The 23417-nt window shown below is 42.9% G+C and overlaps 1 protein-coding gene across 8 annotated transcripts in view; it reads left to right on the forward strand.

Annotated features, from left to right (window-relative positions):
* Positions 1-14351: 14351 nt before the first annotated feature.
* The window catches only part of AGPAT4 (1-acylglycerol-3-phosphate O-acyltransferase 4), a 110284-nt gene continuing 101218 nt past the window's right edge, over positions 14352-23417 (forward strand). For 2 of the 8 annotated variants that reach the window (XR_008992713.1, XR_008992712.1), the window contains exon 1: positions 14535-14995. Coding sequence is in view for 3 of the 8 variants with exons in the window: in XM_036886686.2 (XP_036742581.2) it covers positions 14808-14995 (188 nt within the window). In the remaining 5 variants the exon portion in view is untranslated. Of the gene's footprint in view, positions 14496-14534; positions 14996-23417 lie in introns of those variants that run through there. The other 6 variants (XM_036886687.2, XR_008992714.1, XM_036886686.2 and 3 more) reach the window with 6 other exon arrangements.

Here is a 23417-nt window from a genome sequence, read left to right on the forward strand (position 1 = left end):
CTCACTCCATTATTCTTCCCTTATCTAAACAAAATATTATGCAAGTATTTCAAGAAAATACTCATTGGCAAATTGCACTTTCAGATTATTTAGGAAATATTGACTGTCATTACCCTAAGAATAAATTATTTTCCTTTTTTCAGTGCCATCAATGGATTCTTCCTCAAAAAACTTCTCCTAATCCATTATTAAATACTATTACCTGTTTTACAGATGGTACAACATCTTTTAAAGCAGCCTATACAACTTGTTCTGGTTTGTCAAAAACTTTTCAAACGTCTTTTACTTCTGCACAACAAAATGAGTTATATGCTATATTGCAATCTCTGCAAGATTTCCCAGGTCCTCTCAATATTGTCACTGACTCTGCTTATGCTGCCTTTTCTGTTCCTCTATTAGAAGCTGCAACATTGGGCACTGCACAATCTCCTATTAACACTTTATTTTCTCAATTACAGGTGTGTATCTGTCAACATCTACACCCCTTCTTCATCACTCATAAACGATCACATTCTAATTTACCAGGTTCTTTATCATACTATAACGATAAAGTAGACAGGCTTGTTTCTTTGGTTAATTACTCACCAGCTCAACAATATCATGACCTGACTTTCACTCCCTTCTTCACCTTACAGAAACGTTTTTCTCTCTCGCATCTGAAGCTCAAAATATCTTGAATTCTTGTCCAACCTGTTCTCAAATTAATTCTCCTCATTTATAAGCAGGAACCATTCCCAGGGGAAGACATCCTAATGCCCTATGGCAAATGGATGTTTATATTGTTCCTGAATTTGGAACTCTCAAACATGTTCATGTTTCCATTGATACTTATTCTTCCACTTCGTGGGCCACAGCTTTAACAGAAGAACGATCTCATGTTATTACTCATCTTTTACAAGCATTTGCAGTACTAGGCATTCCTGCCACTATAAAAACTGACAACACTCCAGTTTACCTCTCCTCTATGCTAAAAAACTTTTTCAGCTGTATAATATTACTCATAAAACAGGCATTCCTTACAATTCTACAGGTCAAGCTCTAATTGAATGTTTTCATCTTACTTTTAAGCATTATTTATTAAAACAAAAAGGGGGATTACTTCCCGATACGAAAAAATGGACTGCAAATCAACGATTAATGCGTGCTTTACATATCCTTAATTTTGATCTTTTAAAGAATGATGGACGGTCAGCTATGGAAATACATTTTTCTGACAATATTTCTTTTCCTGAAACAATAGCAGTTCCTGTATGGTGGTCTCCAATAGGTTCTTCACAATGGTATAAAGGTCATACCAAAGTGTGGGGCAAAGGGTTTGTTTGTGTTGTTACAGAGGATCAACGCTTGATTTGGCTGTCCAGAAAAAGAATTAAGATACGATATGAAGAAGAACTCCCAACATCAACATCCTCCGGAAGAGTCACTCCAGAGGATGGCCACCAACAAACTTCACCACTGGAGTGAAGCTTCCTGGATAGTGAAGTCTCTACTTTTGTTTTTGGTGATAGCATTCATACATATACACACTGCACAAGCTTGCACTATTACAGCGAGTGTGAGCAGTCCCCCATATTTAGGCCGAGGAGTAGTCCTTCAGTGTGTATCCACCTGTTCTACTCCTGTAGGTCCTATAGTATGGAAAAAAAGATGGCAAAGAGATATATAGACAAAAGTATGGAGGAAAACTTGGATGGTATAATACAACTGATCAGTCTAAAAGAAATAATACTCACTATGACATTTACAAAACAGTTTTGACCCGAAATGATATTGGCAATTATTCTTACGAGAAATATCAAAAAGGAACTCCTGATATGTTATATAAAAGTAGTTATGTCTACCTAGACATATCACTCTCTCCAGAGAAGGAGTTTTCCTCACCTAACATGTGGTTACAGCTCCCAAGTCAAGGATTGAATTAGTCATCTTTTTGTGTAGCAGGAGATTCCTCTATTAGTAGATTATTAAAGAAAAATTTGATAGGTATAGGACTCCCTTTCTCTGTTTTCACTAATATTTCAGGAATAAACATTACTCACTCTCCTAAAGTTCTTACTGGTGAAGTTCAATTGAATTTACCTGTCAGTACTACTATAGTTTCTGAATGTATATGTATTAATTGCACTCATATACCTTCCTACTACAATTCTACCATTCATGTAAAATGGCCTTTTGGATGTGGACTTCCAAATGGCTGGTGTTCTTATGCAATAACAAAACATATCAAGCCTTCTCTTCACATTATCAAGGTGTTTGTGGTGTGGAACGTATTCTCTCTGCTCTATAGACCATCCTGGATATGAACACAGACAGGTTTCTCGAGCCCTGCTGCCTGATTGTGACGACAACTTGAAGTTGGTGATCCTGTCACTGTAGCTGTCGCTGCTGCATTCATCTTGCCAGTTTCAGGACTTGTCGTAGGAATGCAGAAATAAATATCCAAGATGGCCTGTGCATACAGTAAAACAGCAAATCTGACTGCTTCTGTATTATCTGAACTCAACCAAGAACTGGGAGAAGTACGAGTTGCAGTACTTCAAGATCGTGCTACTATAGATTATCTGCTGTTAAAAGAACATATGAGATGTGAACAGTTTCCAGGAATGTATTGTTTTAATTTGTCTGACTTTTCTCAAACTATTCAAAATCAACTAGATAATATTCATCATATTACTGATAAGTTTTCACAAATGCCTAGGGTACCTAACTGGTTTTCTTGGTTTCACTGGATATGGCCAGTAATTGTAGGTCTGCTTTCGTTATGTTATCTGTATTCCTATCCTGTTAATGTGTGTACGCAATTTAATTAATAGTTTGTTGAAACCAATACATGCTTATGCTACTTTCCTAGAAGTGATGTCTAAAAAATGATTGCTCTTTGTTTGTATTGTTACTCATGAAAGTCTGTGCACTAAATCTTTGTATTTTGTGATTTCTATGATTAAGGCTGGACAAAAGAGGGAGAGTATGAAAACAAACATCAATCAACTCCTAATGCCTCCTTTTTCCACATGTTCTGTGTGGCCCCAGGAGATGGCTGGTTAGCCAGAGACAGGTAAGATTCCTCATGGGAGGAACAACCTAAGACAGGCACAGTCGTAAGAGGCCAACAGGCGAGGAAGAGGGGGCCAACTGAGACTAGGCTTAGAACCTCGTCCCCCCATTTATATGAGGCATTCTCTGCTGCTTTTGTCCAGCTAAGTTAATACTTAAAAAAATAATAAAAATGGACCTTTCGCTTGAGTTACAACAACCATTATTTTGAAGCTCTTTAATTAAAAAATAAGGGGGAAATGTGGGAATTCATATATAAAGTATAAAAATCATATAAAGTATAAAAATCATATGAGTAATCATATCTGACTTGATTGTTTATAGTTCATGATTCGTCGTCACAACAGAAACAGTTTCTGTGATACCAGTGCTCTTGCATTGTTTCCTATGTGAGAACTTGTTCGTTAAGCTTCAGAAGACTGGAGACTGATAAGAGTTGGACTTGATTAATGATTGTCCCCTATACAGAATCTTATCATTGTTAACAACCATTTAATCAATAAATATGAGAGATGCCCTCTCAGCACCACTCTTGCGCTGTCACGCCTTGAGTCCCCTGGCTGGTCCTTTCAGGTCTTCGATGACTCATCGCATCTCTTCCCTTATCTGTGGGTCAGAGATAGGGAAGGGACTGACAGTCTAGCTTCTTTGGGTCGAAATTGTATTTGTGATTTTTTTCATGTTGCTGCATTGAATCCTGTTCATTCTCATTGCTAAATTGAGTTACAGCCTAAGTATACCACAATTTCTCTATCCATTCTACACACAATTTTCTGTAGCTGTGTACCCAGCTGCTACACTTGTTTGCTAGCACACATAACACTGCTGTGGAGGTTATTGAATCTTGCACATGCATTTCTATTGGGCATATGCCTAAGTGCAGAGTTGTGAATCATAGTGTATACATATCTTCAATCTTCAACTTTATCAGAACACAAGGCATGCCTGCCCAAGTCGGTTGCATATCTCTACCTCCATCCAGGAGTGTTTATGTGGTTGTTCCATAATCTTGTCCACAACTGGTATATTTCATCTCTTGTATGTTAGTCATTTTGTTAGTATATTTCATCTCTTGCATGTAGCCATTCTGATGGACATGTACTAATGAGGTTGACCATCTTTTTAATTGTGGACTAATGATTTGGACATTCTCTTTTGGGAAATGCCTATTCAAAATTTTCACATTTTCTATGGGGTTCACTTTTTTCTTACTAATTTGAAGGACATTTTAATGCATTCTGGATAAGGGCTTTTTGTCAGTTGTTCATGTAACTAATATCTTCTTGCTCTCTTTAGCTTGCTTTTTTACACTCTTAATGCTATCTTCTGATGAACAGAACTTCATTTTGGGATAATCCAATGTCTAGTCTTTTCCTTTATGGTCACTGCATTTTGAATTCTGTTTAAGAAAACATTCTTTATCCCGAAGTCATGAAGATAGTTTCCTAGTTTGTCTCCAAGATGCTTCACTATTTTATTTTGCAGATTTAAATCTACCACGCCCCTGGGTGTGATTTCTGTGTGTGGTGTGAGGAACGAGTCTAACTGTATTTGTCCTGTGTGGCTGTCCAGTCGACTCAGCACTATTTTTTTCACTGACTATTCTTTCCCAACTGCCCTATAGTGCCACCATCATCATAAATCAAGTGCCCATAAATACATAGATCTATTTCTGGACTTTCCGTTCTGTTTCGTTGGTTTGTCATTATTTTTGCACCGCCTTAGTCGATGTGGCTTTGTAGTCCGTGCCCACAGCTCTTGGATCTGGCTGCAGGCCCTCTCTTCTTGTTCTTCTTGACTCCTTGCAGGTCTGTGTAAGTGTCAGAGTCACCTTGCACATCTGCTAATTTTGAATGGATTACATTGAAACTAGTTCAGTTGAGGGAAATCTCACATGAGTATTTGTGTCCATAGTATATTCTTCCACTTATTTAAGTCTTTCTTAATTTCTCTTACAAGAGCTTTATGGTTTCCTGTATAAAGGTCTTACATATCCTTCATTAGAAACATCACTAGGTATATGAGTTTTTTGATGCTATTGTAAATATTTTCATTTTTTCAATTTTATTTTTCCGTTTGTTATTGATCTAAGTTTCAATTATCCAAAACTGTGTGACAAACCGCCCCAAACTCAGTGTTGTGAAATAACAGCCATTTTATTATGTTAGTGGCGTCTCTGGATGAGCATGCTAGACAAGACAAAATGAGAAGGTCTCCCTCTGCTCCAAGATGTGTGGGGCCTCAGCTGAGAAGACTTGAGTAGCTGGGGTGACTCAGATGGCTGGGGAACCATCTAGAGGCTTCTCTGCTCACATGCTGGGCACCAAGGCCAGGCTGACTCACAGGTGGGTCTTCTCCGGGACTGGCCACGGAAGCTCTTTATGTGACCTCTCGTGTGCCTGGGCTTCTCAAAGCTTAGCAGCTTTAAGAGGTAGAGCACAGAGAGAGGCCTTGCAGAGCCTGGGCATTTTTAAAGACCCAGGAGGAAGCTGCTCAGCCTTTTCTGCCTGAAGCTTGGGAGTCCTGCAACATCACCTCTACCACCTTCTATGGTTACAGTCGAGTCATAAGGTCATGCAGATTCCAGGGGAAGGGAGGGGACCCCATCTCTTGGTGGGTGAGTGGTAGGCCACACTGCAGAAGAGCATGGGGGATGACAGGGATTGCCATGGGCTTCTTTGGAAAACGCAATCTGTCACATGCCACATAGATACCATCGATGTTAGCATGCTGACCTTCAAAAACTCGCTTATTAATTCTAACAAATTATCTGTAGATTCTTTGGAAATTTTACATATACAACATGCCCTTGCGAATATTAAGAATTTATTTCTTCTTCTCTAATCCCTACACTTTCTACTTCTTGTCCCATAAGTGATGCTATTTCACTGTTGAGTTTTCTCTCCCTCCATCCTCGGGCTGCCGTTGTTTTGAGAAATACTCTGTAAAAGACACAAACAATTCTAAGATTGCAAAGGGAGGATGGGAGGGAGGGAGTGGTGGATGGTGGTGAGTTGGGGAGGGGGCAGGGAACATTTTCTTTCTGAATCAAATTTTTGAAGCCCTTGATTCATTTTTTTCCTTTAGGCCCAACTATAGACTTGATTTGAAAGAATTTATTCACAGTTGAGCCTAACTGTGGTTGATAAGACAGCCACTGAGAGGTTCCCTAAGAAATGAATAACTCAAACCCTTCTTTCCATTTCAGCAAAGATTTTGGGGATTTCTCCCTCCCGCTCCCGCTGGGTCAGCCCAGTGTAGTTATCAGAAGAGCCACGTCCTGTGTGGGAGCACTTGAAGCCTGCAGATTGACCCAGAAGAGATGTACAAAGGTGAGTGAACACCAGCTCCTGGAAAATATAATGTGACTGAACCACCAGCCACATTTCGGGAAAGGCATGTTTGGGGGTGAGCATGTCAAAACCAGCTCTCACAATGTGCAGTCAAAGGAAAACCTGGCCCTCTGTGGCAGCCAGGAACAAGCTCTGTGATTACTAGGTATGGGGGAGCCTGCATCACTAAGTCACATCCCAGGAGCTCGGTGCTCCTGTCTCCTGGTACTCACGATGCTCATGCCCAGGGTGCAGACAGGGAGGAGCACAGAGTGAGTGATAAAGCCAAGCAGCCATGCTCCCTGATTCAAAGGAGTGGCCTTCCTAGTAGGGTTTGTGAATGAGGAGGCAAAGCATAGCAACTAGGAAAAGTATCCCCAAAGCCCTCTTCCCAGGGGAGAGGCCAGGAAAAACATACTTGGTGGAGTGTAGTCAAGACTACCAAGAAAAGAAACAGCAATAACCAGCTTAGGGACCAGCTGTTGCCAACGAATATGCCAGAGCGGGAGACGCCTGGTCACAGGCCATCGGGGGGCACAGCTGCCCACAGCATACCTCGGGCCATGAACGGTGCCCAGCCAGAAGCAAAGCAAAGTCGCGAATGGCCTGGAAGACATGCAAGGGGGTCAGCACCACAAATGTGTCTCTCCTCCTTGAGGTGTGTCTGCTTCTCCTCTGTTTTGGCTGCCTGCCTTTCTCGCCAGGCGAAGGCCCTGGCTCAGCCAAGGGCTCCAGGTCTGCCTCTGCTTACTGGCAATGTCTGTTGCCCCAGCCACCCAGGTCCTTTAGGAGATGTCTGACTGGCCCTCCTAAGTCCTGCAGATTCAGCCTGGAGAAAGGTTCAAGCCCTCCGAATGGACACTCTATGTGTGGGCCATGGCTGGGCATGTGGGCTGGGCATGTGGGCTGGGCAGGGTGCCCTTCCTCATTCTATCCCTCTGTCCTACAGCCCAGGGCCCTGCAGGTGGAACAGGGGAGAGCGTGCCCTCCTCCTGGGAAAGGATGCCCCCAACTACAACAGAATTGACCTCCTCATCCACGGCCTGTTTTCTCCAAAGGCCCACAGTCTCTCCAGGTCAGCACATTCAAACCAACGGAAGATTTATTTAATAAATGGCATGAGAAGATGGCACTAAGCTAAGCACCTTAAATGCCTTACACCACACACAAATGATGAGCTTGAGCTCATCAATAAAGAGTTAAATATAAAATGATAGGATAACAAGCAGAAAACAGAATCGAGTATTGAAGCAGTTCAGATCTAGGAGAAGCAGACTAACAAATTTAAATTGGCATGCAATGTTAAACACCAGGACTACAGCCTAAACAGTCAATGCATGAGAATAATTCTCACCCAGAAATATCTACAAAAAATAAGAATAAATCAAAACAAGCACTTTGAAAGACCTTGAACTTCCTATGAATGTACAAAAATTAAAATTGGCATTAGTTAAAATTTAGAAACTTGCAAAAATAGTTTTAAGTATTAACAAATGCTAATAAAGTGGTTATGGACAGACACATATTGGTACATTCAGTGATGCACGGGTGAGTCACACAACCCTCTTCTGAGACTTTCTCTTAGGGCATCACCCCAAAGGAAGAAGCCATGTTTGTTGAAGTGGTAGTAGACTGTACAGGTAAAGAATATAATATTCTGAGTTAGACACAACTGAGGGGAAATCCGACCTCTGCTATCTACCAGCTACATTACCTTGAGGAAGTGATTCAACCCAGCTAAACTTCAGATTCCTTATTTATAAAATGGAAAGATAGTATCAGATCTTGGTGCTCCATAACTGAGGGAAGAGAGGGAAATCAAGGAATGATCACAGCAGGTGAGAGCAGGCAGCAGGCAGGACCCACAGGAGGTCCGTTGTGAGGGTCATTGTATACTAAGAAGGTAGACTATTTGGAAACCATTCAAAAGACAATCATAAAAATTCTGATGAGGATATCAGTTTAGAATATGGGAAGTAAAAATGTGATGGCATGTTCTACACCACTACAATTAGAGCTAAAGAAAATGTGCAAAGACATGAAAATGAGGGAGGTGATTTTATAGAGCATTAAAACGTTTTCTTAAATATATTTATAATACATGAAAACCAGGGACAAAGAATGCCTGAACAGAAACTTCACTGAGTTCTAAGAGTACAAGCTGAGAGTCCCACCTGCCAGTGATAAAAGATGATATTGGTGATCGTGTTCATTCAGTGAACATGTATGGAGCCCCATGACATGGCAGAACTTTGAAAACAAAGATCTTGCCCTCACAGCCAGGTAAGGAATGAACGTATGAAAAGAACCTATTAAATGCCACTGTGGGAAATTCATCCATAGAGATTAGCTTAGGGCACTCTTTTCTTGAAAGGAGTGGGGGCTTCTGAAGGGGTGAGTCAGCTGATGAGAGGTAGTCCTTGGAAGAGGATGGAAAGAGGCAGGCGATGAAACTGGACAGAGCAGGAGGGCCAGGTCATTAAAGGGTCTTGCACGCTACCTAAAGGAATCTGAGATCGATGCTGAAATGAGAAGTTGAAGAAGAGGATTTTTTTTTTTTTGCAATCAACAAGAGAAAAGTGATCGAACCTGGTCTAGGACAGTGGCAAAGACAGGAGAGGGCTGGTCGTAATGATCTCAGAGAAGAAAATGAAGAGCTCGGTGTAGGCAGAGAGATGCAGGAGGAACAGGAAAGAATCCAAGCTGACTTTGAAGTCGCCACTCACCAAAACAGGGACTGGACCTGGTGAGATAGGACACCAGGGTACTGGCAAAGTTGGGGCCAAAAGGTCAGTTTTTAGACTTGTTCACTTTGCAATGCCTTTAGGATATCTCTGTGAAGGCATCATCAGGATATCGGGTAAATGGATTGGAGGTTTCAGACAGATGCCAGCCGGAAATGTAGATCTGAAGGTCATCTGTGTTTTAATGAATGGGGAGAGAAGAGGGTAAAAACAGGATCATTTTTTGAGGTTCCACACTATTTGAGGTACTTCGCATATCTTGTCTTACTTAAACATCACAACCACCCCATGAATTATGTGTTTGAGGAAGCTGAGGCTCCAAGCACTTACATAAAGAATTAGGATTCTTTGTTGAAAATTACAAAACAAACTTATTGGGAGAATTTATTATAAGGACACAGGGCACCCTTGCAGCACCCAAGGACAGAGATGAGAGAGGGGAGAATCCCATTCTCTCTTTTTATTTTGCAAAGCTCACTTTTGCAAAGGCTGCTAGGTGAGGAGCGGACGATTGGACAGCGGCAAGTGCAGGAACAAGGGGGCCTGTGGTGACCATTTTCTTTTTTTCCACCTCTTGCAAATCAGTCATGAAGCTAAGTCTTATTGAACTAGATGTGGCTTTGGCTTGAAACCAAGAAAGAATGAGTGATCATGGAGAAAAGATGTCATGCGCTTTTTGCCAACTTTGGTCTGATAGTTGCCAAATTTCAAGATTAATTTTCTTTGGGTAAAACTGATTCTCCATGTTTAAACTAAAATGCACAGAGTATAGGTAGACTTTTAATAGCTACCCTTAAAAAAATGAACATAAGTTTGTGTAGAAATTCTCTTTTTAACATTTTTATGCCAATAGACTTTCTTTCAGACTTACTCTTTATCAGAAAGCCTAGGGAATACAGTGGACAGGATTCTGAGATAGAACCATTTTGAAAACCAAGTCTGCTTCAGCAATGTTTCTTGTTCATTGTATAATTCAGGACAAGCAGCCCCAGCCTTCCTGGGTTCTTTGAAATGAAGAGATTTGGGCTAAAATAAGCATTTCTCCATCTTTATTGTGCATATGAATCTCCTGGGGATGCTGTTAAAATGCAGGTCAGGGTGGACCTGAGACTCTCCATCTCTAAGAAGGTTCTGGGTGATGCCCATGCTAATGGGCCATGACCACACTCTAATTAGAGCACCTGCACTAGGCTTAGAGCTGAAATGGTTGCCAAATAAAGCATTATGATACAATTGATAACAAGAAGTATTTATTTTTCAAAATGAAGATGGTTTCATTTATAAGAATAAGTCATGCTTATCAAAAAATTGGTTTATATCACACAATATATAAGGTGAAATCATCCAGAGTTAAATGCCACTCAAAATAACATGTTCTCTTTTCCCCTGGTTATGAAGAATACAAGTGTTAAGTTTCAGTATTCTTTTGTATTACTTAATCTTTTAAAATCAGATCGTGAAGTAGTAATTTTTCCATTTGCTGCCCACCAGTTGGACATTAATTGATTTGAATTCAGACCCTCCTATTGCAGTAGATTTGCTCCTGTGTTATGTGATTTCCAGTTGCCCATTGCCTGGATACTGGAGGAAAGAATGAGTGAACTTTCCAGGGTCGTCACTGCCAGGCCCAACCGACCAAGAGATCCCTAGAGGAGGAAGGAGCTAGCCGAACACTGCAAGGCTTAAAACAAAACTCCAAGTTAGGACACACTGAAAGCTGGTCAGCAGAGGGTCCTCATGCATGTTAATGTTTGGGGAATGACTTAGGTCATAATCATTGATCAAGGAGGAAATCTTGTCTGGTTCCTCTGTACTTTGCATAATGATGGTTAATGTTAAAGCTATCTGAGTGACTTAAAAGGACTGCAACAATAAAAATACAGTCTTATGAGCTTGTTGATCATTAATAACATGTAAATGACACACTTTCAAGGCTCAATAAACAACTATTAAATATAAGATTATAGATTCCAAATATCAAATTGGCTTTATTATTTATACTTTTTTCTCTGTCTTCTTGAATCAGCCATATTTCCTAATTTAACATACAGGGAGGTGATTATAATCACAAGTCTATATTTTTATATAACTTAAGGAATTTTTCAAACTGGATGTATAGATATATATGGATTTATCTATATCCATGTTCAAAGACAAATGGAAATAAAGCAAAAATATTGTCAATGTATAGCTAATAACATGTTCAGAGGACAGGCTATTTGAAATAATGTCATAATAACTCCACCATCGAGCATGAGTTAAATATATGGTGTGTAAGTTAATAGTTTTGATAAATTATATTCATCATTTTAGGTACCACTTTTCTGAAATATGGAGCATTCTTCCTTTAACAGAGGGATGTGAAAGTACTTTAATCTTTGGGCTAGAACATGTTACAATCATCATCAATTGTTCTTTGCCTCTGTCCTAAATCGTCCTAGAACACAGTAACTTCAGAAACTTTGAGTCTTTTGTTTTTTGCTCATAAAGATTATCTTTTATTAAAGTTGTAAGTGTTCATTGTGAAAAATTTTTCAATCTGCAGTAAAATATAAAGATGCAAATAAAAAGCATCCTCAGGCTCACAGTTCAGAAATAATCATTATCAAATGATCTCTTTGCACGGTGTATGAGTTTCTTAGGCTGCCGTAACAAATCAGAGCATACAGAGTGGCTTAAACAACCAGAAATGCATTCTCACAGTTCAGGAGGCCAGGGGGTGAAATTAAATGTCAGCAGGGTTGGTTCCTTCTGGAGGCTCTGAGGGAGAATCTGTCCCAGGCCGCTGTCTCCGCTTCCGGTGGTTACCGGAACACAAGCCTTGGCGTTCCTTAGCCTGTAAGACACAAGGCTCCAAGTTCTGCCTCCTTCATCACAAGGCCTGATTCTCTGTACTTATGAACTTCTCTCCATCCTCTCCTTTGTTTATAAGGACACCAGTCATTGGATGTAGGGCCCATCCTAATCCAGTATGGCTTCATCTTAGCCAATTACATCAGCAAAGCTCCTGTTTCCATATAAGGTCATATTCTCAGGTTCTGAGTGGACAAGAATTTTGGGGGGAACACTATCAATCCACTACACACACAATATAATATATATATTTGTATAATTATAACAAAGGGCTCATGTCTTATGTAGCACTTAACATTTTTGTAGTGTAACATCTTAAGAATTTCACATCATTACATAACCACCCTGCTACTTCAGACATTTAGATGGTTTCCAGACTTCACTATTGGAAATGACTCAGATGAATCTATATGTGCCTAAATCTTTGAGGTTATCTCTGCTTATTTCCTTGGCATAAATTCTTGCGAGTTGAATTCTTGGGTAAAGAATATGTACAGTTGAAATGCTTATGATGCATCTCATTTAACTGAATTCCAGAAAGAATGTTATCAGTTTCCTGTCACCAGCAGAAGAGGAGAGAGCCCAGTGTGTACATGCATCTTAGATTGGACATTCGTTTTTGAATGTTTGACAAGAAGAGAGGCAAAGAAATGACATTGCTTCCTTTCTACTTGTATTTTTATGTGAGGTTGCATCTTTGTTGTTACTGTTTATTAGTTATTTGTGTATCCCTTTTTCCAGGTACCAGCTGATGCCTCCTATTTCCTTTTAAATTTCTCCAGCTACCAGGATTGATTTCTTACAGTCTCACTGATGAATATACTGTTCACAATCTCCCATTTTACAGTTTGTTCTGAGCTAAGAAACCACACAGACAGATTCCCCCACTTCCTTTCTCCCAGTCTTTGGACCATCTTTGAACCTTGTACAGATTCCAATTATTGCCTCCGTTATATCGTATCTGAATTGTTTACAGGTGTCTTTCTCTCCTTAGACTTTGAGCACCTTGGGGGCAATGTCTGTGTCCTATTTGTGTTTTCCTATCTTCAGCAACCAGCATGGATGCTCAATAAATATTTCTTGAACTAAATTGCCGGACTGTGGCCCGGGAAATTTTCACAATTCCTTGTTTAGATAGAAACAGCTAAAAAAGGACATCTAAAATAAGGATGAACACTAAATGGGTCTTTATTATGAATAAAGTGCATGGAATTTAACCTATGAATGTTATATTTTTTACTTAAATTTTTAGAAGCAGACTTTTTTTTCTCCTGCATTCCCCAGCTATATTTCTGAGGTAACTAGGACTGAGCAACATCATCTAAATATGCAACTAATAAGCATAAAATGACTATAGTTGTAATAAAATAAAGATATATTAAACTATTTATATCAGAATAAGATTAGTAATTGTCAAAAATTTTTAATTCATATCATTCCCGTTGAAATCATTGACTGTACTTGTAATAAATACAGCATAAATTTATGCTATTTGACGATTTTAAAATAAATTCCCATTCAAAATACAAATATGAAAAACATCAGTCTAACTCTACCTGAAGTACTCTGAAAAACCCTTTCAAGTTTTTCTTGAAACTGGAAACAAAATGGATTTTAAAACATGATTTGAAAAGTTATGAGAATGCTTGAAACTTGCATTGGTTGCAATAACCTTCTTATAAACATTTATTATAAGCATTTCTGTACAAATTAATTTTCACAGTATATTAAGATAAGCCATTGGCACAAAAGGGTTTTCTGTTCAAAACCCTCTTTATGACCTCGATGTCCTTCATCTTCATGCCGCTATCCCGTTTACCCCCGCACCCTCCCTGCCATCACATGCTGTCCAAACGCCACACACCCAATAGGACTCCGTTCCAACCCCATTTCCTGGATTATGGATGCCTTTTTCCCCCATCATAACCAAAAGGAGCTCCTTCCATCCTCTCTGTCCTCATGACCCACTGCTTCCAGCACTTCTGTAGCTCTTAGTAAGTATGCAATGTGGTCTAGTTATTTGTGAACGTTTTATTTTTTTCCTCGTGTACCGTAAACATTTAAATGGGGTGAGCACAGGACTCCTGTACAAATACTCAGTATTGTTTGTGGCAATGGTTCGAATGGTGAACGTTTGAAAGGCATGCTTCCTAACTACTTGGGGATGGAAATAATTCTGGGGTGAATGTTAGAAACCTGGCATTTCTGCAGCATCAACAGCCGCCCTCTCTTTTGAAGTTGTGGTGACACCCTCTCATTCTTCAGGTCTGCCCAGCCCCTGTGTAACACGCTGCATGTGAATGCCACGTGCATGTGCATGCGTGCGCGCGCGTGTGCCGCGGCAATCAGCCCTGGTGGCTGCTTGGCAGGGAGAAAATACGCCGACCTCCAAGCTTCTCTTTCCCAGTTCCTCCCATCTCCCATCTGAGTTTCCAGTATTGTTCCGCTGAAGGTGCTCTGGGGCTCTTCCGAGTGGGGCGCAGCCTCCTTCCAGCGCTGCCACCAGTGAGAGGTGAGGGGCATTCGGGGCGTGGGCATGTCACGGAACAGATGGATGCGTACTCGCTGAATCCAATAGGAGCCGGGTCGGGACCGTTTCCAGGTCGCAGGCAGACGGGGCTGGAGCGTGTCGGGCGAGGCTGGAGGAGCCACCTCGGCCCAGGGATGCAACAGGGTCCGGGGCGCGGGCTCAGAGAGCCGCCCCGCGGGCTTTGTCCCTGGCTCTGGCAGCTTCTCCGGCCGCAGGGGAAGGGGTGACTCATGTGACGCCCGCCGGGTCTCCCCTCCCGGCGGCTGCTGAACCGTAGCTTTAAAAGGAAGTGACATGGGGTGGGGAGAGACGTCAGCCGAGGACCACTTTTTTTCCCCGAAGGGCCCACCCCATGGGTGGAGTCTCGCTCTCTCTTTCCAGTGGTGGCCGACTTACAGCGGCTATAAACTCGTGGCGACCGCTGCCCCCGCCGCTCCCCCCCGCGCCGGTCGGGTCCGTGCGTCCGCGCTGCCAGCGAGGAGGTAGGTGCCCCGGCCCGGGGCCCGCCGCCGCGTTTCCCCGGCCCCGCGCGGGTGGGCGCGGCCCGAGGCGGGGACGGCGTGGGCCGGGCGGCGGGCGGCGCGGGGACCGGCCTTTGTGCTCCGCGGGCGGCGCGGCCCCGGCCCCGGCCCCGGTGGAGGCATTTTCCCCGCGACCCCCGAGGCAGGGCAGAAGGTTCCTGCAGCGTTAGGGTCTGCGGTGGTGGCAGGCAACACGTTCTTCCGTCCCTGGCGTTTCTATGGCAACCACGAAAATACTACACAAAATGCATCCCCGGCAGACACGGGTTGCTCCGTGTTTGGTGCCGAGCCGGTGGCTTTCCGCGCGGGCCCTGCCCGGCGTGCCGAGGTGCAGCGAGCGCCGCGGCTACCCCTCCTCAGTTCGTTTTGGTTTTTCCCTGTCACAGGAGGGCTGGGGGAGGGGTGTTGTCAAGGCAACAGGCATTTGTAATTACCTCTTTATTTACCTAATTTTCGGCTTGTGAATTTCCCCATCATGCATAGGAATTGTAAAAAGAACGATTTGATGTTTATGCAAGTCGTCAGTTTCTGCTTCTGGTCTTTTTTGGAAAACCTAAGCAGCTCCCTAGACGTGATGTTCAGGTCTGCTCACTAAGGTGGGGAGAGCCCTCCTCCACGGGAGGCGACATCCTCCAGAAAAGTTTTAGAGGGTATTTGAGAATCAACATCTTGTTACTGTGACCCAGGTTTGCTGAAAAGCCTCAGTATTTACCAGGGATCTTTGCTCTAGTCTGAACTTATTTAGCCCAGAGTCGAAGTTCAGCAAGTCTGAGCTCTAACCAGACCCAGGGGTCGGCGCATCTCCCGCTCCAGCCCGGGTCTCCGTGTTCTGCACATGGCCCTTTTAAGTAAGGGTCGCTCAGGATGTCCACTGTCCACTCGCATTAAGGTGAGGATCCACGGACCTCTTTTTCAAAACTGGGAAAGGATGAACCCGTCTGTTAGTCAGGCATCCTTACTTGGAAAGAAAAGATCCTAAGATAAGGGCGAGTGTGCGTGTGTGTGTGTGTGTGTGTGTGTGTGTGTGTGTGTGTGTGTAGATGGCAGAGACAACAGGGACAAGTCAAGAGCCTTAAGTTAACACTACTGAATCTTCTGAATGTCCTCTGTGGGAATTCAGGAAGAATATAAAACATGAGAGAAAAGTATCATCTACCTAGTAACAAGCAAAGTTAAATATATTTGGAATCAAGCAGCACATCTGTTAGAAAGACAGAATCCAAACAGGCCTATGAACAGGTAGGAGTTCAGCGGGCTCTTTTATTCAGTACATCTGAGGAAATGTTTGATAACGAGACCATGTTTTAAATAAGCATCCCAAATGACCAAATCAGCCTTTATCCATCAACAGTAGTCTCATCCTCAAATCTTAAAATTGTCTGTGATTTTGGAGACAGATGGGTGAAGTTGCTTAGTCCTCATAAAAGCATTTAGAAACTTCAGAGTAACCCCTCCTGGTGGAAGCAGCAGCAAGAGCTGGTTTTAAAGAGGCTTCTTTTTAGCAGGAGATCTTTATGCTATTATCTATGACTTATAAAACTTATTATAGGGCAAGAGGTCTTCAGTATTTCAGATACAAAAGTTATCTGAAAATGGGGGCTGAATAGCCTGGCAGAAAACCAACTAGAACAAAGTGGAGTTAATGACAAGAGAACCAGTTAAAGGAAGGGCAGGAAGCTTTAAAAAGTGTCATTAAAAAGAATATGACTCGTTTTCAAAAGCACATGTTAGTACACATAAATAGTGGGATTGGAGGTGTTCAATTGCCAAGAGTGTGGAAAGCAGTCGTGCTAAGTTACTGGATTTCTAGCCTGAAAATCGTCCTCAAGGATGTAGATTCACCACATGACCCTGTAAAGCAGATGGACAATGAATAAGTCAAAGTCTGCAATGAGGGCACTCTTGAGTTTCTAGATCTAGGAGTTTTACAACAACCTATTGGAAGAAACTCAAAGGAAAAGTAGCAAGAACCATTTGGAAGCACAGCCCCCCAAAATATATCCTATTATTGGACCCTGAGTAGAGATTAAAAGCATAATTAGCAGCCTTGCTCTAGGAAAGGTCAGTGGAGCTACAGATGCAAAGCAAATTCAAGGTTTCAGGGAAAAGGCTGAGCAGAGGTGATCCCGAGAAACGGCATCTGAAGTGGGAGTCAGCCGCCACTGCACTGGGACTTCACCATCTGCGAGGCTCTGGCCTGGCTACACTGGAGTTTGTAAAGAAAATGGAAGTGGTAGCTTGCGCTCTAAAGTTAAAAATTCCCCAAACAGGAATGACCTCATATGGATGAGTACACTGCTGGAAAAAAGGAGGTGAGGCAAGAGGGAGATGAGGAAGCAGGGTACAACTAGTCTGAGAAGAATGTAATGGAGATAATGATGTGATGGCTTTGAAGGAGAGGAGACAGTCCAAGCAGAGGGATGCAAAGGTGCCCCCATAACAGGGCTGCATGGTAAGAGATGGATCATGGGGTAAAGGTCTTGTCCCAAGCAAGGAGAAGTCCATCTTTACTGTGGAAATAGGGCAGGTATGCTCTGTGCTGGGGGAAAGAACTCGTAGATATAGACTCAGGGACAGAATTTTGCTTAAATCAGATCAAGAAATACTGGTAGAAGAAAGACTGTGTGAGAAGGAGGCAGAATCCTTGCTAATCCAATTATTTTTTAGTTGAAGCTCAAGAAGTGAAGGCCAGACTTAAATTAGACTTTAAACAAGCAGGAGATTTGGGAGAGGGACTGCCCCATGCACCACCACTGTCACTGTGATAATACCTCGCATTGCCATTCCTTTAAATTGTGGGATGCTTGGATGAGCATTTGGCAAACTTAGCACATTTTGTGCAGTCTGCTGTATTTTGAAAATGAGGTCTAGTGGGTATGTGAAGGCGACGTTCACTGTTCTGAATGGCTTTTGACACTGAAATGTTTAGAGAAACATATGGGACCAAGCCTGGCTAAAAATCCCTACCGTTACCCAGAGCCTGGGCAGCTCTAATTCAATAATCTTTGTCCAAAATAGAATCAGTTTGGAAAGCAGGTTTTGGAACTCTGAAATTTGGCTTTACAAAAGGACCAGGGAGGCTTACTTCCAAGACGTGAGAAAAAAGCTTAAATCATAAACATATTCTTTTAACAGTATTTACTGTGCATTTATTTTGGGCCAAGTGCTATGGAGCAAAACCACATAAAGGTTAAATTGCTACAGTTTTCAAATATCTGAAGGCTTTTTAAGATAGATACGGTGACTGGCTGATCTCCATTTTCTTCTGATGACTGAATAAGAGGAAATATCTTAAAATAACAGCAATTTTTGGTGAACGTTATCATGGAATAATCTATCTAACCTGTTTCCCTCTATTTTTCAAGATGCACTTTTGCTCCACAAAGATTTTCTACCTGTTTTTGGTTTTGTCTTCCTTTTATTAGTCTAGTTTGCTCTACTTCTTCCTTTGATGCTAAACCTTATTTTTCAGTCACCATTAATTCATTAATTTATATATATATATTATGTATATATATGTATATATAAGTATTATGTATATATATAAATTACGTATGAATAAAACATATATATATGTATACATTATCCATCCACCCATCTATTTATCCATTCACTCATCAAATGATATAGAGCATCATGTGTCAGGCATTACATATAATGGATGTAGCAATAAATAGGAAACTATTTGTTCCCTAAAGAAGCTCAGGAACTAGCATGGAGACAGATATAGAAACATCCCCTTAAACCAGGGTGTATTATTTTTGATAGAGGCATTTATTGGTTAATGACACTCGATGCTTCTTTAATTGAACAACTTTATGCATAGACTGTGCTGGGAAGACAGGAAGAGAATGGTTAACAGATGACTATTGTCAATTTATAATTTTCTTGTACCTTCTACACTGTTTGAGCTCATGGCTGGTGTCAGTAAACATTTGTTGATTAACTTGATGGGAAGAAGTGGTGGTTCTGACCCGGGAGACATAGAGTCCCAAAAGTTTGTCCATTCTTTCTGAAAAGTACAAGCTGAGTGAGATACTCTCTCCAGGTTCCCTCGTAGTGCGGTAGACGTGGACTTCCGTGGGATCCTAGCTCCCGCCAGATGGACTCAAAGTACAGTATTTTTAAAAGACAACCTCCCACTGGCATCAAAATGATACTCCCACTGGTTTACTAGATAGCCTCTTGTCATTTAGAGCTGGGTTTCCCATATATTACAAGTCTGTGTCTTGTTCCAATAAAATCAATTGGATTTCAATACCTTAAATCTAAGTAACCAAAACAAAGAATGCTAAGACCTGTTCCTATTTCCTGAGGTCATGAAACTCCTCTTAGTAGAACTGCTTTGCCACACTTAATTTCTGCCTTCAGCACTGGAATTATTGGACAATGTAACAACATTCCTTTGCACCACCACCTGCCTCTGCTTGTCTGACTTTCCAAAGAAAACTTTCAGCAAGTTCCCCTTCTTCTTTGTTATTTTGATATCAGATGAAATCAGCTTCTCCCTTTAGCCCGAAGCTGTTCCAGATAACCCTGGCCCTCACTCAGACCCTCCCTCTGAACCTGGGTTATACACAGGAGCTATTCATGGTCATTTCTATGTAGGATCTTCCAAGAGGAATGGCATGTTTCAGACGTCACGGTAGTTTGACGATGAGCACTAAAATTCCTACAGGAGATTATTCCTCAGTCTGGGGGACAACAGGTAACCAGCAGAAGCCATCAGAGACCCTGAAGTGACCAGCCAACCTGGAGGCTCTATGAAAATGATAGCAGCCCACCTATACTGAGGGCGCCCTGAGTGCCAGAATATTACATGTACTTCACATTTCTTAGTTCACTCTATCTTCATCACAAACTGAGCAGGTAAAAACTATTATCACTTTGCATTTTTCAGATAAAGAAAGTAAAGATTAGAGAGAGTAAGTTACTCACCAGTATCATAATAAGTAACAGAGCTGAGATTTGAGCCATGATTATTGCCTCCAGAGCCCGGCTCTGAACCAGCGTGGCCTCCCATCTCGTTAGTATGTGTTCATCTGGCTATATCCAGGGCCTGCACAGTGCCTGGAACATAGCAGACATACAGGAAATATTTCTGGAATAACGATCACATCTCTACCACGTAGACCTCCCCCTCGCATGCCTTTCATCCTCCTTTGTAAGAGCTGAAGAAGTGCTGAGAGTGGTTTTTAGAACTGGGGGTTGGGGGGAATAATAGCAGCAGTTGTAAAACAAGCTAATATAGTTCTCAGGGGGCTTTGCTTTTATGCTGTGGCCCAGACAGAGCCATGATAGGGTGGGGAAAGGGGAAAATGGCTTGGGATTAAAATATGTGAGTGACAGTGCAGTACACACATGAAATTAAATAGGAACTGTTCTCAAAACCAACTTCTAGCCAAGGATGGAACTGTGCTGAGAAGTTACTCTTAAGGATACCTGGGGTGGCTGCTCTTAATGGTGCCCAGGGCTGCATGTGGATAGAGTCTCGGAGACTTCTTTATTGTTGCTGATTGTCAACAAATCTATGGCTGAGTTTAAAGGTGAAGTATCATCTGAAAAGACACTGACAGTGCTTATCTTAGACAGACTTGGAAATGAGAATGGGAGAAATGAATTGGCCCAGGAGTGAAATTTGGTCTTTTCCCCATCTCATCGGTTCTTCATGAGCTGTCACCTCTCTGTGACAACCTCTCTGAGGCTGATGAATGTTAAAGAGGCTGCCCATGCCAAACACTTCTTCCCCGGATGCTGCAGCCATCACCACTCAATCAATGCAACCATCTCCCACTTGCTGCTGGGTCCCAGTGTGAGTAACCCCAGCCGGTTCCTCCCTTTCCTCTCTCCCCAGCTGTGGGGAAGGTAGGTTGAAAGGAGAGACAGTGAGCAGCTTCCTTCCCCAAACACGTACAATAACTCTCCATGCTGATCTCCCAAACCTGACTTTCTTTCTCCTTCCCACCCATCCTCATACAACAGTCACTCTTTCCAGATGCTGTTCTATTATGTGACAATTTTCTCTAGTGTTCTATCATAGTTAACTATACTGGGCCTTTATTGATGATAGCAGGAGCTTTCTAACTGCACCACTTCTAGCACAGAGCAGAGCACCTGGCATTGAATGGGGTTGTAGCCTAGAGAAAAGGTGGCCACAAAGAATCAGGGGTTAGATTTGCCTAACCTGATGGCCTCCCAACCAGGTCCTCCCAGGCTCACATTCCTTGAAGCCAAGGTCCCTATCTCAGCACTGTTGACATTGGAGCGAAATAATTATTTGCTGTGGGGCCATCCTGTGATTGTAGGAAGTTTAGCAGCATCCCTGGCCTCCACCCGCTCCAGATGCCAGTACTAGTCCCTGCCACCCCAGCTCTGACAGCCAAAGATGTCCCAGACATTGCCAAATGTTCCCTGGAGGGACCAAATCACCTGCAACTGAGAACCTCTTCTAGGGAATTCCCACACCTGACACGCAATGATCCGGTCAGTCAGCTCCCGGGTCCAAGCAAGACACAGGCCCCAGGACTAACTTGGACTCAGCAGGTTTTCAAAGACAGGTCCAAACCAATGGGCAATTCATTCATTGGAATTAATAAAGAGATAGGCATTGAAAAATAATAGTAAATGAAGAGCGGACGTGCAACCAGAACGTATTCAAATATTTAGCACCCTCTTTTCTCCTGGCACGCTGACCTAGAGACTCACCTGTAACCTGGGTTGCTGGGGAGCAAGCTGGGGAGGCTGGATGGTCTGGCAGCCCCAGCCTCCACACAGAGGCCTGCTTAGATGGGCTGACCCTGTGGCCTGGCTGAGCCCAGCTGGAGGGGATGGTTCTAGTGGAATGCATTAACATATTTAAAGAAAGAATTATGAGAGCTCCTCAGCACTGGTGACTTCACTTACCTCTCTGGGATTTGCTGATTTATTCCCAATTCCTAGGCCTTCCCAGTGAACCAGTGCCTCCACAGCCAGGGTCCCCAGTTATTTATTTGCCTCTTAGCTCCCACCCCAGTTGTGGGTATTTTTCTCCTGTTGGGTCTCCAGCACTTCTCAGACTAGAAGGCCACTCTTCCTGCTTGTCCTGGGACCAGCTGACCTGCCCCACTCAGGGGAGGCCCCAGTTCCCCACCACAATGCCTGGTGCTCACCAGATGCTCAGTCACCATCATGTCCTGTCCTGTTATTCTAAATCCCAAGCAATTGCAGAATCTGCCGGCAGCATCCTTACTGGATTCTTATGTCTGGCCTGCTATTGGCCAAACACTGAGGATACAAGGATGAACCATGAGGGGTCTGCCTGGGGGACAGGATCCCTGTCACCCATGGGCAGGGCAGCATGAGGAGCATCTGGAGGGCACAGGAATGGACCTACTACCCTCCCTGCCAGGCTACGGCCTCGACAAGAGTATAACCCCCAAGTTAGGTCTCGAAGTAGAGCCCTGCTGCTGCATCTCCCTGGAAGGCAGACGTGCATCAGGAAGTGATAAGACATGAGGGGAATGTGGCCAGGTGGTGAAGTGGCCTGAACGGTGAATCAGAGGGCCCCTGCGCGGTCGGAAGAGCCGTCTGGAAGCAGGGAGACCCCTGCCAGGCTGGGGCTGGGGCCAGGAGCTGAGCCTAGCCTGAGGGCCCTGGCCACGCGGGGGGCATGGGGCAGAGGAGGGAAGCTGGCTGGGAGTTGCACGAAGAAGAGCCTCAGGACTGGGTACCTGGTTGTGCAGAGGCCCTTTTTGACCCTCTGGGATTGTAACTACAGAATAAAACTTCATCTATAATATTCCTCTCAAAGGGTCACTTATGTTATGCTTTGTAATGTAGTCGTCTAGGCGCTTCCATAACGACCACTTACTGCTGTGGCATGTGCTCTGAATGCCACATCTCATGTCATCCTCACTCCAGCCCTGTGGTTATAAATCACTGTCTCTAAGCGAACTTGTAACTGAGGCCCAGAATGGTTAGCTAGCTTTCTAAAGTCACCGGCTGGGGTGCCTGTTGTGGAGGAAGGACTGGGGCTTTTGATCTGTGAAGAGTCATAAAAGCATTGCATAGCTTGTGTGATAGATTGCTTCCCACAATTCCCCTGGGTCTTCTTTTAGGTTGAGAGGACTTTCCCTGGCTGCAAAATGTGCAGACATTCTGCATCTTAACTCCCCAAATCATGTGGAAATTTAAGAAGTTACTTAAGGCCAAATGTCTAATAACAGTTTCATGGTGTCACTAAGATCCTCATTGGCCTCCAATTCTAGAGAGTGACAGGGTCAAAGTTTAAGTAGGAGGAGCAGGGAGAGAGGACCACAGGGATATTTTAATGTGCCTGATTATTTTAATTATTTATAATGGTTCCAATTTTAACCTAATTGTGACTCCCTTCCCCCTTCTCCCT

This window comes from Manis pentadactyla, chromosome 12 (genome assembly GCF_030020395.1).
Source record: "Manis pentadactyla isolate mManPen7 chromosome 12, mManPen7.hap1, whole genome shotgun sequence".
Taxonomy (NCBI): Eukaryota; Metazoa; Chordata; class Mammalia; order Pholidota; family Manidae; genus Manis; species Manis pentadactyla.